Consider the following 16,030-nt stretch of genomic DNA (forward strand, 5'->3'; position numbering starts at 1 on the left):
CCTTGGCGTGAGGCCAGTCACGTGATCATCGCCCCGCGGTGATCGTTACCTTCTGACGTGGTCGTCGGTTGGCGTTCAGCCCCGACTCCTTCATCAAGGGTGGAGTTCCTTTTGTTGCTTGTAACAAAACGGAGGGTTTGTGATGGGGGATGGAGATAAGGTTGTCGGGATAGGTAAGTATTCGGTTGGGCGAAACTCGCCGCAATGGTGACAGACGTCGCCTCCCATAAAAATGAAGGTCGTTGGTGTGGTGCGAGCCAGTGCGCAGATGTGTCCTATAGTGTGCTGTCGACAGAACGTTAGTCTCATTGCTAACGGAACGCAGGACGACACGAAAACGTCGTGGTTGAGAGACAGGATATCGTACCCCTGGCGCATTGAGCAGGTAGAGACTGCCATCCTCGAAATAGTCTAAGGCATCAAAGCGCCCAAGCTTCAAAACCCCATCCGTGGCGAAGTCGATCCCACGGAGTGGGCGATCCCTGTACAGAGCAATCAGTCATGTGTTTCCATTGTTGTAGGGAAACTAACTTGTAATCTGTTTCCAGAATCGGGCTGTTTTGGTTTGCCGGGTAGCCAGGAATGGGAGCATTGGAAAAGCCGGGCCCAACAATAAGCTCTGTATCAGGAGCAGAACGTGAGGTATCACCCACGTGATCAAAGTGCCAATGACGACAATTTAAGATGATTAGATAAGGATCTTATCGTGGGAATGGGGGAAACTTACCTCCATATCACAGCATTAATATCCTCTTTCTTTACGCCACCCTCCTCCAGAACATCGACGACGTCCTTATCTCCATGAACCTCTACGCCTGCAGGCTTGAACATCTTGAGCAGCGCTGGAGAAAGGTTGCGCCAGTCCTTGCGGATACCAAGGTCAAATATGACTTTGCGGCCTGAACCGTGTTCGATGAGAAAAGGATAGGCAGGTGAATTGGCGAGAACTTCATGGCCAGGTATGGTAGGCTCGAAGAATTCAGAAGCAGAAATACTAGCTCTTGAACCAGTATCAATGATTCGAACCGTTACAGTAGCGTCAGATTGAGAAATAGAAGGAATTGGTTGATTGAAAGCCATTGTTCGAAGTGTCTGAAAATGAATTTTGAACGACGGGGAACGGAGCTGAGATGTGGATAGCTCAAAGGAAAGCATTCAGTTCATATAGAAACCGACTCGGGCATCGTGTAATCATCTGCATCATTACGCATCATCATGCATGGACAAGCAAAGGGCCGTCTTTAGCGGCACCAGCGGAGCGGCTATGGGATACCAAAGAGGAAAGGACCGACATCCACGAAGGTCTATTCCCTACGTTTCAAGGGGGCGGCTCAATTGAAAGTTCGCGATTTTACTCAGCAACAACAGACGCAGTACGTGGAGAATTGACATAGTAAGCCGGCACGCGTATCAGCAATGAAATTAAGTTCGCGCGTGCCGCCTCCGAGTCATATGAGGGCTACAGAATGCCTCGAAGAGTGGTGGAATCGGACCTAAGCTCATCTAAAAGGCGAACATGATGAAAAACGTCTTTGATCGTCCTAATCCCTTACACCTTGGCGGGACATTGCAGTCGGTGCCCCTAGCGTCTCTGCACTCTGTGTAACAAGGACTTGAGGCACACGTCCCTCAAAGGAACAGAGTACGCGCTAAACCTGCTTATAAGGCGCGCCTCGCTCTACAGAGCGAGGTAAGGATTATTCTCTTTACAACCTACACCTGTAGTCTGAATACACGAGCTATCTCCCGCTATCTTTAGTAACGTGAAGCAAGCACTATTGCCTACAGTTACGCCTCACACTCTGCCAAATAATGCTTTCTGCGGCAAGGATTAGTTGAGAAACGTTTTGACTGATTCCCATGGGCAAAAGCCCTTATAAACCTTCATTATATGCATCGCTCTCACAGATACACTCTGCAAAGTTCGCACGTTGCCTAGCCTAAATCGCGTCCCATCATCACACTTGTTCGATACACGCAGAGGTATGTTCAGCGTACGGAGACGCTCTCCCTAATAGTGTACAGCGTTATGACTTTCTATGAACGATTGACCTGACGTTCGATCAGCTATCATTGCAAAAACCAATGGCAGGTTACAACACAAGAGCCTTATTCCGACGGGTTGACCAGCTGTTGAATAAGGACCTGGCTTATGATTTCCTTACAAATGTCGAATACAAAGGTTCTGGGATCGAAAGTGACCCGTTCATCGTCGATTGGATGTTACGCGATCCTGTCAATCCGTTGGAGTTCACATCCATTCGCAAGTGGGGCTTCACCTCCCTTTGACGCATCACAGCATGTTGTCGTTCTGGGGCTTGCCATTGGACCTCTACTTTGAGGTCCCTTGAGCGGTAGGTACTCTTTTGCAGCTGTCAACTTCTGTACTGATGTTCGGTCAGAGCTTTACGGCCGGAAATATGTGTTTTCCTTTACCTACGCCGTGGTTAATATATTCAGTGTCGCTACCGTCGTTGCGCCCAGCGTACAAAGTCTCATCATCTTCCGTTTCCTCGCTGGCGCGTTTGGCTCTTCGTATCAGACTAATGCTGATGGACCTATTGCAGACATGTTCGAAGCTGGAGAGCGAGGGTTGGCACTGACCATCTTTGCGGCTGCTCCGTTCCTCGGCCCAGTTATTGGCCCAACCGGTACGTATCCAACCCTAACGTTTATATGAGAGCGTTCCAACAAGCACTGCTAATTCTAAAACCTTACAGTTAGTGGCTTTGTTGATCAGAATCTAGGCTGGCGCTGGGTTCAGGGTGCGATGGCGATATTCGTCGGTGCCGTCTGATTGATAGGGGTCATCTTGATTCCCGAGACCTATGCCCCAGTCCTCCTCCGTCGAAGAGCTGCTCATCTTTCGAAATTGACAACGAAACACTACAAAAGCGATATGGATGTTCGGCGCGGAAAAACAAGTGCTAAAGAAGCATTTCAAAAGGCCCTGCCCAGGCCGTGGACTTTACTGTTTCGGGAGCCGATCGTGCTTCTGCTTTCCATCTATGTCGCAGTAAGTCATTATCGCTTTGAGGCGATGGACAGCAACTGAAATTATCCCAGATCCTGTATGGAATACTTTACATGCTCTTTCCAGCCTTCCCCATCGTTTACCGGGAAGCTCGTGGGTGGTCGAACAGCATCGGCGGACTTGCGTTCATCAGCCTGGCAGTCGGAATGATGGGTGCTGTCATCTACTCAATCTTCGAGATTCGACGTTATAACAGCATTCTGGAGCAAAGTGCCTCAGGACATGCCGAACCTGAAGCACGCCTGCCTCCTAGTATTATTGGAGCGATTGCGATACTTATCGGTCTTTTCTGGTTCGCATGGACTAATAGTGCCAGCATACACTGGCTCGCTAGTATTGCAGCTGGTGTACCGCTTGAATCTGGGGTTGTACTCGTGATTCTCTCAATCACCAACTACCTCATTGATTCCTACACTGTTTATGCTGCCTCAGTACTCGCCGCGAATGCGGTTTTGCGGTCCATCTTTGGAGCTGTATTTCCTTTGTTCACTACTCAGATATACAGGAGTCTGGGCATACACTGGGCTTCTACAATACCTGCCTTTTTGTCATTAGCATGCGTGCCCTTGCCTTTCTTATTTTACATTTTCGGCTCGCTAATACGTGCTCGAAGTATATTTTCTTTGGATTCCGGGAACTTGAGAGACAGACAACCCAGGGCTGCCACGCCGATGAGCACTATTGGTGGCGAGCAAGTTTGAAGGTCGCACTGTAAGTCTTCGATCTGTCTTACGAGCGGTGGAAAGAGGATATGATATGAAAGGCGATGGTTTCGAATAGATTCACCAGATACATACCTCGGTGGAAGACAAGAAAGACATTTGCCAACGACGATTGGCACGTAATGTTCTGCACGCGCACATGATGTGATGCAATTCAGGAGGAGCAGACTAAGAAGTATCGTTTTGTAAGGAGGGGGGCACTCTAGTGAACGGTCGACGTTTCCACTGCCCTTCAGCACGCTGCAAGATCTTCGAACAATAATTTCAAAATCATCTTCGATTGTGAGACTCGAGTGTCAAATGCTTGATCCCTCGCTATTCCAATCTACATCTTAGCATAGTACAATGAAACGCAATCCAAAAAAGAAGTCATCCCACAAACGCAATTAGGAGTACGAAATGATCGCACTGTTGATGGAGTAGAGCTACTAATTCCATATTTTCAAAATCATATTCTTGACAACAAAAAGATCGTTCTTCTACTTAGTCAACACTACCCAAGGTTACATGCTTTGGCCATCCCGTCGTTCCGTCGTTCCGTCGTCCTTGGTTACGCGAACCGTACATATGAGGTTATCATTTCTTTTCTCTCATGGCCAAGCATGAGATTCAGGAGGCTCAGAATACAGTGAACGAGGCACTACCGGCCTCGTCTATTGGCTTTTCGGGTCACTAGCAGATCTTGCTGCACAATCGCAAGACAGGTAAGTAGCGGTGCGTCGATCTGACACCCCGATTGTGAAAATGAAGTCCTTTAGATGACCAGGAAATGAGTTCGTTTCTTTTCATGTACTAAAAAAGTTCCAAATAGTGATCGTGTTACCGCGCAAAGTGTTACTCAGGTTCTAGCTTACGTGACGGCCCCGAGACTTTCGTGTTCTTCGGAATTTCCTATCGGAATCGGAACGTTCCGCATCTGCTATCTCCACACAGCCACATCCTTCGCAGCTCAACAGTCTTTCCATTTAACCGGATCCTAAGATTTGATTCTCGATAAGACTGGTGTAAGACAGTAGAGCTATTTTTCAGCTGCTCAGCAGAGCACACAATTGATAGCGTCTTCCAGTATTCCGGCAGACTTCTTAAATATTGTCCCCTACGAGCTAGTTCCGAAGCAGACAGAGCCTCATAAAAACTGAAACCTGGAGGCCAAACGTAACTATTCTACACTGCCATGCGATCAGAGTACAACGAATATCGCTTCGAGCTCGCTACCCGACTATTCCTTCGTGCGATGGTTCAGCATCTGGGTGGTTATGGATCGACTTCAGGTATCCGAAAGAGATTAAAGGTACGAAAAGCCTAGACTGCGTACCTATGCTCCTCTATTTTTTGTCTGCTCACGACGTCGTCACTGCGAGTCGTCCCCAGCGCGGCTGGCGCTGAAAGACGAAGATTTTGAGCTACCCGAGATCTCTTCGACTTTCCAATTCGATAGGCTAATTAGTCCGGTCTTACTCAGACCCGACATATAACGCTACCAGCCTTTCTCCGCACAATATGTCTTCGCACGATGCGTGCCAAGCGAGTCGCTACCGAGCGCATTTTAGCTGCGAGCTCATGAAAGGCCTACACCAACCACCTTTATGGTGCAATTGGTTGCGATCCTAAAATTCTGTATCCAAGATCTGGCATACGCACTTAAGCCTTTGTTTTCCTCATATTCGAAGCTCGCTGCATCCTGTTCACTGTATCCAACAAGTCACGTGATTGTGTCATCAAATTCATCAGTCGAACATGGCTATGCCTGGCAAGCGGAAAGGGCGCGTCAACACCTTCAATGTCTTGATCCTCCTGTTCGTAGGTCTTGGATCAATGAGCTATGGCTACACAGCTTCCATTATCGGCACTACACTCGGGCAACCATCCTTCATCAGTTATTTTGAGCTTGATACACGAGAGAACGGCACCGACCTCATCTCCACGACCAACGGACTGTTCCAAGCTGGCGGTGTTGTCGGCACTTTGCTGCTTCCAAACATCTCTGACCGGTATGGGCGCAAGTGGGGCATTGCGATTGTAAGTTACCTCACGTTCATCGTCCTGTCGTGGGCTGATGGATATACAGAGTGCTATGTTAGCTATCTTATCTGGCGCTTTTCTCGCCGGCAGCACCAACATCGGAGAATTCATCTTCTTCCGCTTTATTGCCGGTGCCAGCGCATTCATGATCCTCGCGGCCATTCCGATTTGGATGAACGAGGTCGTACCTGTCAAGATGAGGGGAGGTCTTGTCGACATACACGCTGTCTTTCTGATTCTTGGGTACTGCATACAAGGATGGGTTGGCTTTGGCTTCTTCTTCGCGACGAAACTCGGAGAGAACACCTGGCGACCACCGCTGGCACTACAATGCGCATGGCCGCTTATCTTACTGAGCGGGCTGTACTGGATTCCTGAATCGCCCAGGTGGCTGATCATGAAAGATCGCATCGATGAAGCGCGTGTCATTCTCGATCGCTTACATGGAGACCCTGCGGATCCGGACAACGATTATGCTCGGTCAGAATTCTACCAGATCTCCAAGCAGATCGCGATTGATAGAACACTGGGAAGCAGCTGGGTAACGATATTTCGCAAACCCTCGTATAGGAAACGAGCATTCTACACGCTGGGCCTGACGTTCTTTTGTCAGTGCTCTGGCGTACTTGTCATCAATAGTGAGTTGCTATGCTTACCTCGATTACGATTCTCTAACATCTCATAGACTACGGACCTACTCTCTACAAGAATCTAGGCTTCTCGCCGGTCAAGCAGCTTTTGTACCCCGCCGCGTGGCTGACGTTCAGCTTGGGTACCAACATCATGGCAATTCCACTCGTGGACCTTTTTCCACGAAACAAATATATCGCTAGTGGGATTCTGGGCTGCATGGCAACACTGATCGTGGAAGCCGCTTTAGTCGCGGAATTTGGTAGCTCGAACAACAAGCCGGCATTACTCGCGGCCGTCGCCATGTTCTACATCTTCCAAGTCCCATACGGTCTATGTCTCGACGGTAAACAAACACTCTAACCCCATGCCTCATTCACTCTAACCGCCAGCAGGTACCCAATTCTCCTACCTCGGCGAGATTTGGCCGACGCACCTCCGCTCAAAGGGCATCTCGCTAGGCGTTGCAACAATCTCCTTCACCAACATCGTCTGGCTACAAGCCGCGCCTACTGCCTTCATTACCATCGGGTGGAAATTCTACCTCGTTTTCATTATCCCCGGCACGATTGGTGGATTGGTCATTTGGTTCTTCTTCCCCAACACCAATGGCCTGCCGCTGGAGGAGGTTGCTGCGATATTTGGCGATGAGGCTGACGTTGCTGTGTACCAGAAAGAGATCAACATGAAAGATGGGAAGATCTCGGATTTGCACGATGATATGAAGAGGGGCGCGGGGTTACATCTTGAGTATATTGATGGCGATAACACTTTGAGAGCTTGAGCATGAGACGGGTGGCATCGCAGCTAGAGTGCGTTCTATCAACCCGCGAGCTACCGCCATGAGTCGCTCCTCAGCACTAAGATACGAGACGACGTCATGTGTATGAAACGCGAAAACACGGTTGTTGACAAGAGATATTCGTATTCTTCTATGAACTCCATAAACACCATTTTGCAATGAACCCAGAGCCTAAAATGTTACTGAAACGATAATCTCCTAGCAAATCTCCTTCTTGGCAGCTAGCGACGGGACACTACTAATAGAGTTCTTCAAGATGCCAGAAAAGTCGTGTACCTTGACACTACTTGGCAAGTTTGCTAGAACATCCATATCAAGACCCTCTTGGTTGACAGAGACAATGATACCGTCGTAGGTGCTGAGATGGTCGACAGTCCAGTTCGTCTCCGTATCCATCTTCGGCACTGCACTGTAAAGAGCTGTGGAAACCAACGGGTCCGCGAACTCAATATGGCAGTTGTATTCGCTCTTCAACGTATGGGCGATGGCAGCACCAGGAGAGTTGCTCATGACGCTCTGGCCGCGCTTGAAACCTACACCGACGACGAGCAGTCGAAGTTGGCTCGGATATACGCTGTAATCCTTCTCTTGAAGTACAGATCGCACAAAGCTCCTGGCGACGTCTCTGGGTCGGGATGATGATATCGTAGCCGCATGCTCGAGCAGTGGCATGTGAAGGTTGGAGAGGAGATAGTACGGGTTGACAGGGATGCAGTGGCCTCCGATACCTGGACCAGGGCGGAAAGGTAGGTAACCAAAGGGTTTGGATGCTGCGGCATTGCTGACCTCGAAAGCGTCGATGCCGATGCTGCTGCAGGCATCGGCCATCTCGTTGGCATACGTCGCACATACCATGCGTTGGCAGTTCTCGTACAGCTTAGTCATCTCGGCGACTTCGGGAGAAGAGACAGGAAGCAGCTTGTTGAAGACACGGCCGTAAAGAGTGGAAATAGACTCCAGAGATGCGGCATCAAGACCAGAGACAATCTTAGAGATGTCCTCGAAAGCGGGAAATGTGCGGCCTGGGTCAACGCGCTCAGGCGACATGCCGACCTTGAAGTTCTTTGATGCCATGAGCGGACCAACGAGCTCTCGTGTCATACCAACAGCAACAGAGCTCTCAACAACGATGGTGGATCCAGGCTTGACGTACTTCTCCACAGTAGCAATGGCACTGCGCAGGTATGTAGTGTCCACTTTCTTGTCGTCCGTGAGGATCGTTGGCACGGAGATGAGAACATGTGTAGCTTGGCTGATATCAGCAGCGTTTGACGTGAACTGAATCGGAAGGCCAGTGAGTTGTTTCGAAACTTCGTCAAGCCTTTTGGTGCTGAGATCGAAAGCAATGACATTGTAATGGTTGGCGAATGCTTCGACGAGGTGGGTGCCGACATAACCAACACCAATGACGGCCACGATGGACTCAGGTTCAGAAGTGTTGAGTGTCTGTACTTCTTCCACTTGAATTGGGTTCTCTGTAGTCCAGAAAGGTGATTCGTTGATCTCCTCTGGCGGTGGAGTCAGAGGCAGAGAGCATTCGGTGACGATGATCTCGGGCTTCTTGTCGAGCGATACGAACTTGTCGCTGAACATGCCCTCGTTGAAAGTGATGGTAGTCATGATGGTTTATGATGTGTAAGGATGATGCTGAGAGGAAGAAGATAGAAGTTCGACGAAACGATCGAGGCAAAAGGTCGAGGCCTTTGTGTAAAGATGGAAGTGCTGACTGCGAAGGCTGGTGCTGGTTTATGGATAGAACTTGTGGTATCTTTATACTCATGTAGGCTCTACAGCCTTTGATCTCGCCTTCAAACCATGAAGAAAGACTGTACACTATCCTCCCTCTCCGCTCCACAAGGCTTCTGCTCATACAAGCCTACTTCGCTGAATGTAGATAGCAGCATTCTTCTCCACGGCTACACCGACGTTCGAGCCAGGGCTGACATGCTGAAGTTTCCGCAGACTCCGTGCTCACTGATTCGATCTAGATGCTCATGCCTCGACGATGGGTGGCACTTTCTCATCCCGTCTGGCGAGACCTCAACTCATCGACAGTATGCCATCGAGGCCTACACGTGCAGAAGTCGTTGGCTTGTAAATCCGTTAAGGTTTAGAGCACTGTGGCTTGCAGGAGGTACAGGCCTTTGCTCGGGCTCTCCTAACATGGAAACTAGTCAGGCTTGACGGAAGCACTTCTCAGCTTTCCATCGAAGGCGCCACAAGGATGCAAAATCTATTGGATTTGTTACAGCTGGTGGCGACTCGCTTCGGAGAGCCACAATGGTTTACCCTACAAGCCGGGCCCTTACTGACCGGGATGTTGACAAGTGGTATGGAGTCCAGACGGTTGGGTGTTTCTAACCAAAAGGGGTGCGAGTATGTGCACGATAGCATGAGGTCCAGACGGCTGGGTGCTGCTAACTGAAACACGTGTGAGCGTATGCACAAAGGTACAGGGGACGTTCCGTAGCCGCGGAGTGGAATTTCTAAACACCAAGAAATCACGACATCGCGCCTAACGAGATGTTTGCGTAGCGCGAAACAAGCGTCCGTGTAGTGTTCTGTAGCCGAGGCAGTGTGAGTCTATCGCGATGTCCCGACCATCGGAGCCCTGCTCTGCACAGTTGATCTTTGTTCACGCCTTGACTGAAGCGGAGATTCTTGATGGTGACGAAGCTTACCACCATCACACACAACGAACGCGCATGAAATGATCAAAGAGATTCTCTCACAATTGAAAATCCCCCATTGCAAAGCTGGAATGTAAGATGGGTACGATTTGGCCTATTCGAGCGTAGACAGAAAGATTGCCGTAACTAGATTTTGTTCTCCATATTCTAGACGCATCATACCAGCCTTGTCTTGTTTAGCTCTGGACTTCAGCCTTGACTCGTTCAGCCCTGCGCAGGGCTGATCTGCGCAGATCAGCCCTACCTTGGATGGCTCCACCCCGGTCGGAATGCCAGCATGCCGGGGACTGGACGAGAAGAGTAAGCGCCTCCAGATCAGACTTTTGTCCGACTGGGGTTTCGCACTAGACAGTAAATTTGCACTCTGGTGTGCCGGGGGTTAGCGAGCCTTCAGGCGCAGTCATTGGTAAGGTCGCTCGCGCCCGCGATCGTGTGTCCCTGCCAAGATATCTAGCCCGCGGACCTCCGCACTGCAAGACGCAGGCCATTTTGAAGCAACCTATTCCAAGAAGGTTCAGTGATCTGCAAGTCGTTACCTAAGAGATAGAAGAGACATTACCTTCCGACTAGCAACAGTGCTGAGCTCAGGAGCCGTGTATTCCCAAAGATCATGGAGAGATCAATCACAGACATGGGTCATGACTTACGAAGATCTGCTGTCGCTTAGCGAAATAGACCTGAAGCGCAAATTCTTGCGTGATGGTGTTCTTGATCAGTGTGGGGGCGAAATGCGGATGTGTTAGGATATGTCACTGTTGAAGCAAGCATCAAGCCTAGGCCCACCACCTGCTAACCCGCTTCGCTACCCCAGAATCCAGCGGGATCTTTTGTGGGTGCGGTGAGTGGGTAGCTTCTAGTGCTGTTGTTCTGTCCAAGCAAGCTTAGCGTCAGGCTGGGGAAGCTTCGCCGAAGCTTAAAGTGGAAGGCCAAGCATTGCGGAGACTTCTCCGAGGCTTGAGAGGGAAAGCCAAGTATTGCCAAGATCGACGAACTTCTGGCTAGTATGGGCAAGGTGACACTAACGGCAGTACCTTTTGGCAATTGTGGTGTGGGAGACCCTGCTCCAGCCTTGTCACGCTTATTGCGTGACTGCCGAGGCCTAGTACACTACCGCCTCGCCGAAGCCCAGTCTCCCGAGGCCATCACCATTCTCTTCAAACACAACCGCTTAACTCAATTCACCCCACAAAGCTGCGGCGGCGCCGAAATGTCCAGCTGAATCCACTGATTCCAGGCTCTCAGCCGCAACGACGTGTTGCGATCCAACAAGCATGTTCCAAAGACGCCGGAGAATTGTGGCTGCTGAACGGTGCATCCCGATCTCCGGTGTAGATTTGCATGGCTTCCACGAGGTCTAGGTCACTGGTGCCAATGCCATGGAGTTCTTGGAGCTTGCAATGTGTCTATACTCTTTGCAGATCTACGAAGCGATGGCATTGATACATCAGTGATGGATTCCTTCAATGTTGCTTGTACAGCATCTCTTTGTCTTTGCCTCATTTCGAAGGTACCAAAAGTTCTACGATGTCTTCCAATGAGTCAGCTCGTCCTCTCGCTTCAAGCCTTCCTTCCGAACCCGAGAATGTCTTTCTGAGACCAGATCTAAGCAACGTCCTGCATGAGTGGGACACTGCTTCAGAGAAATACAACACTTCCCGAAACATCAACCGCCAAAGCTCCCTCTCTTTAGGGACTACGCTCCCCGGCACACCCAGCAATGAGGTCTTCACCAACGAGAAGTGTGATCGTATCATGTGGGATACTTGCACCAAACGTGGTGAGGAGAGAGTCAAACAGTTGGGTGAACTCAACAACATGGTCGACGAGAAGCCAGACTTTTCAGACCCGGACGGCATGAAGGTCCGACGAGCCCAAAGACTCATGAAGCTTCGGAAGCTCGCTTTCCAATGCTGCATCTTTGGTTTGAAGTAAGTTCTTTTTGAGAGATCATTCGCCTACCCTGCTAACCCGTTTTAGCGGTTTCCTGCTCTTTGGCTCCTGGTGGTTCAAAGGCTATCATTACGTCTTCCTTCCCTTCATCACGTACGGTGTGTTCATCAACTTCACGGTTGTCATCACCCTCCTCCTATGGCTAGCCTTCCGATTCTTCCGCCCCGAGAAGAAAAACCCCGCGCCGGAGACACCCGAGTCACTCATGCTCATCATACCATGCTACAACGAGAACGAAGAGGAGCTTCGCAAATCTCTTGATTCACTCGTTGAGCAGAAAGGCATCGAGGACCACAAGCAGTGTGTCTTCATCATCTGTGATGGTCGCGCTCGCGGTCCAGGCATGACGCAGACCACTGGCGAATGTCTTCTCGACACGATCTTGACGGAAAAGACATCGCGCATACACATGAAGGATGCATACATGGCCTGGGACAAGGAGCCTATGGACATCATCATGCAGAAGGGACAATACAGAGGTCTCAACTACCTATGCATCGTCAAGATGACGAACAAGGGAAAGCGCGATGGCCTTATCCTTCTCCGCTCGTTCGGTGGGTAATGCAACTAACCTCTTTCTAGATCGCACAACTAATCTGTCACGTAGCATACAAGTTCAACCAGCGACACGAGAGACCAACAACGATCATGTCGAATAGGCTGTTTGGGGAGATGACCTCGTTCGTCCTCGACGACTGTGGCATCAACAACTTTGACCAGATTGTCGGCATGGATGCAGACACCGTCTTTGATCCATGGTGCATCTACTACCTCATCTCTGAATCGCGGTACCCCAAGTGCTTTGGCGTTTGCGGTGTTGTCTGGGTAGACTTCAAGGACGGACCGTGGAACATGTGGCGCCTGATGCAGAATGCGTCTTACACCATTAGTCAAGGCTTGCCTCGTCTACACCAGTCTACTGTCACCCACAAGGTCTCCTGTCTTCCCGGATGTTGCCAGATTCTGAAGGTGTGCGAAGAGAACAACGGTGATCACATTTTGCGAACGTTGTTCGGCTACTGTCCGAGCCCGACGGATGGCATGCTTAAGCACCTTCGTGGTGCGTACAGCGAAGACCGGAACCACGTTTGCCATGTTCTCACTGCATCACCACATGTTCAAACCCGACAATCGATCAAATCTGTCGCATGGACTGATGTCCCGACTTCGCTCTCGGTCTTCATGTCGCAACGCAAACGTTGGTCGATGGGTGCGACAGTCAACGATTTCCGCCTTGTCTTCGCCAAAGGAACTCAGTGGTTCGAACGGTTACGCGCCTTCTCAAACTGTCAGACGTGGTTCTGCAACATCTTCATCATGGGTTCGATCGCTGGACTTATCCACGCTGCCCGGAGTGTACCCTGGTATATTACTGTCGCCTTCTTGGGAGGTGTGATTGTGCCATACATGTACATGCTTACCCTCGTCTTCTGGATGCCAAAGGGCCGCAAGGCGAAGTGCCAGTTCCTGGTCGGCCTGGTCATCTACTTCTTTACTGGACCGTTCCTTACTATCCTTGTTCTTTTCTACACTATGTGGCACCTGGACGCTTTCTCCTGGGGCAAAACCCGGCAGGTGATCTCGGAAGATACCGACGCCTCAGGTAAGGAAGCTTCAAGTAACGACGCTGTTGATGAAAAGGCCCCTCACACGGTAACTGTCAACGATGAGGAGGCCACGATTGGAATGGGACGATGATGTTGCAACTGTTGTTTTCGATAGAGCTTTTTCCGTAGCGAATTCTGATAGATTGTACCTCTTTAGTTGCGGTATTATACTTATACTTCCAGCTGCTCGTTTCCATCAGAGTGGCAGATCATGGGTGTCTGTCATGCCGCGTGCTCTCCAATCCAGAGACTGCGTGTGATTTGAGTGAAATTCGTGGCGAACACGCTACTAAGTCTGCTGAGATCGAGCTGAGATATGCCTTGGTACCATCTAGCAGAGCATCTGCAGCGAGCGCCAGATTTGTTCTAGTTCTACCCCATTTAGTGGTCAGCTGAACGCGGGGAGATGCGGAATTAGTGTTTCCCGCCAGAACCAGCATGAATCCAGACTCTTGCAACCTGTACGCTTGCCCTCTACAGCCTAGGGTTCAAAGTTTGCGGCGCCAATTCATCCACATTAGTAGCATCCAGCCAGCCATGTTGCTGAGCTGTCATGGACTCGCAACGACGAGTGGCTCGAAGCAGTACGAGATGGCTTTCGTTACGAAGAGTCTCGACTGCGGCTGAACTTGGTGGCCTTTCGGCTGCACCGATTCTACACTAAATACAATGGTCTGGGATCAGTTAAATTGCGCTGTCAGTCCAGATCTGCATGACCTTTGCATTGGTAAACTTCAGCCTCCAAACACCGGTCAGTTAGCTGTCACTCGGTCCAAACTTCAATACCCCACTATCTGTTACCTGCCGAACTATACTTGAACTTCGAAATGAGCCAGGGATTTGGTAGGGTAACGGGAGCAGTTAGTGCTCTCGCCGCATTAGTCTCCCTCGCTTCCGCCGTTCCGTTCGGGTTGCAGATCTATTCGTGTACTACGCCTGGGGTTATTGCTCCGGGTTTCGATGACGGGCCATGGATCTATTCCGAGGATATCCTCAACAGGTATGCGATCTGTGGCTAGGTCTTGGCGATCAATGAGCTTACTAAGACGACATCTAGGATGGGAGCCGCTGGTTTCAAGGCGACTTGGTTCATCAACGGAGCTAACAAGGGCAACATCTACGACTATAACTCAACTCTACAGAGAATGGTTAGCATGGGGCATCAAATTGGCTCGCATACTTGGAGCCATAAGGACCTTGCAACTTTGACCGCCGACGGAGTACGACAAGAAATGACGTTACTCGAGGAAGCTATGATGAACATCCTAGGATATTTTCCATACTACATGCGACCACCATTCCTGTCACTCAACGCCAACGCCCTTAGTGTTCTCAAAGACCTTGAGTACCACGTTATCATTGGTGACCTAAATACTAAAGATTGGGAGTACCAATCGGAAACCGGGATCAATACAGCAAAGCAGCTCTTCATCGATGGTCTTGACCAAGGCTACACCATCGTCGAAGCTCACGATCAAGAAGTCTGGACACATGACGAGCTCATCAACTACATGATCTCGGTAGTGCAAAGCAGAGGCATCAAGACTGTGACTGTTGCAGAATGTCTAGGTGAATCATCGACCTCACAGTGGTACCGCTCGGTTCGCCAACCAAAATCCACCAATACGGTGCGTAATTCAGATTTCCAGTACTATTGAGCAGAATACTAACAAAGATACAGATGTCTAGCGCTGATGCTGGCCCGACCGTAGTTTACTCCCTCAATGGAAGGTGCGGCAACATCAACGCTGGCAACAATATGGGCTGGACTTGCCCTCCGAATGGCGGCCGGTGCTGCAGTAAATATGGAAGCTGCGGAAGCACCAGCGACTACTGCGCTGCGAACGTCTGTCAGCCAGCTTTTGGGTTGTGCAACCCCCCGATATCTTCATCTTCCTACCGCGACGAGGCCAGCATGACGTCCGGCCCTCCTGCTACCAACGTACCTTCATCCCCTGCTGCTACCAATGTGCCTTCATCAAGTTTTGTCTTTTCCAACAACACTGCAACGGCTACCTCACCCAATACGGCTGCGACGCCTCTCGGACCAGGGAGCATCACGCCTGACAACACCTGCGGGAATGTGGGAAGTGGGAAGAACAAAGGCTATATCTGCAAGACTGGTTCGTGTTGTAGCAAGTACGGCAACTGTGGTACAACGTCAGACTACTGTGCTGCCACTGTCTGCCAAAGCGCTTTTGGAAAATGCGATACCGCTTCTGTAAGGGGGAGCGTCTCTCCAGATGGCACATGTGGGGACGTTGGAAAAGGCAACAATGCTGGCTACATTTGCAAGACTGGCCTATGCTGCAGTAAGTACGGTAACTGTGGTGGCACCGCAGATTACTGCGCCGCTTCAAAGGGCTGCCAAAGTTCGTTTGGTAGTTGCACAAGTTAGACTTGTATCTTGAACTTATCTTGCCTGTCGTCACCTCGGCTGCCATAGGGGCAAGTCCCATCCTAAAACTCCTTGAAGCCCACTGATATCAAGCAATTTTTGCCAAGAGCGATCACCCACGGAAACGAAACAGACGTGGTGAGAGAATCAAGAGATGGGTGATGATGAAAGAGCA

General features: G+C 50.1%; 5 protein-coding genes across 5 annotated transcripts; 3 read left to right on the forward strand and 2 right to left on the reverse strand.

Annotated features, from left to right (window-relative positions):
* Positions 1–367: 367 nt before the first annotated feature.
* On the reverse strand, positions 368–1,080 carry J4E82_011082 (uncharacterized protein; the record flags this gene model as incomplete). The annotated part of the gene is made up of 2 exons (XM_051737292.1): positions 368–482; positions 728–1,080. Coding segments are annotated over 2 exons (468 nt in total), but the record flags the coding sequence as incomplete, so codon positions are not given.
* A 4,413-nt stretch (positions 1,081–5,493) lies between these two features.
* On the forward strand, positions 5,494–7,192 carry J4E82_011083 (uncharacterized protein; the record flags this gene model as incomplete). Its single annotated transcript, XM_051737293.1, has 4 exons — positions 5,494–5,775; positions 5,825–6,416; positions 6,464–6,754; positions 6,804–7,192. 4 exons carry the CDS (start codon positions 5,494–5,496, stop codon positions 7,190–7,192), a joined length of 1,554 nt encoding a protein of 517 aa, XP_051582941.1.
* A 216-nt stretch (positions 7,193–7,408) lies between these two features.
* On the reverse strand, positions 7,409–8,830 carry J4E82_011084 (uncharacterized protein; the record flags this gene model as incomplete). The annotated part of the gene is made up of 1 exon (XM_051737294.1): positions 7,409–8,830. One exon carries the CDS (start codon positions 8,828–8,830, stop codon positions 7,409–7,411), a length of 1,422 nt encoding a protein of 473 aa, XP_051582942.1.
* A 2,594-nt stretch (positions 8,831–11,424) lies between these two features.
* J4E82_011085 (uncharacterized protein) lies at positions 11,425–13,548 on the forward strand (the record flags this gene model as incomplete). Its single annotated transcript, XM_051737295.1, has 3 exons — positions 11,425–11,828; positions 11,878–12,404; positions 12,458–13,548. The coding sequence occupies 3 exons, from the start codon at positions 11,425–11,427 to the stop codon at positions 13,546–13,548; spliced, it is 2,022 nt and encodes a 673-aa protein (XP_051582943.1).
* A 736-nt stretch (positions 13,549–14,284) lies between these two features.
* J4E82_011086 (uncharacterized protein) lies at positions 14,285–15,855 on the forward strand (the record flags this gene model as incomplete). Its single annotated transcript, XM_051737296.1, has 3 exons — positions 14,285–14,457; positions 14,515–15,085; positions 15,139–15,855. 3 exons carry the CDS (start codon positions 14,285–14,287, stop codon positions 15,853–15,855), a joined length of 1,461 nt encoding a protein of 486 aa, XP_051582944.1.
* Positions 15,856–16,030: the final 175 nt, after the last annotated feature.

This window comes from Alternaria postmessia (assembly GCF_024291825.1).
Source record: "Alternaria postmessia strain BMP 2775 chromosome Unknown scaffold_164, whole genome shotgun sequence".
Lineage (NCBI taxonomy): Eukaryota > Fungi > Ascomycota > Dothideomycetes > Pleosporales > Pleosporaceae > Alternaria > Alternaria postmessia.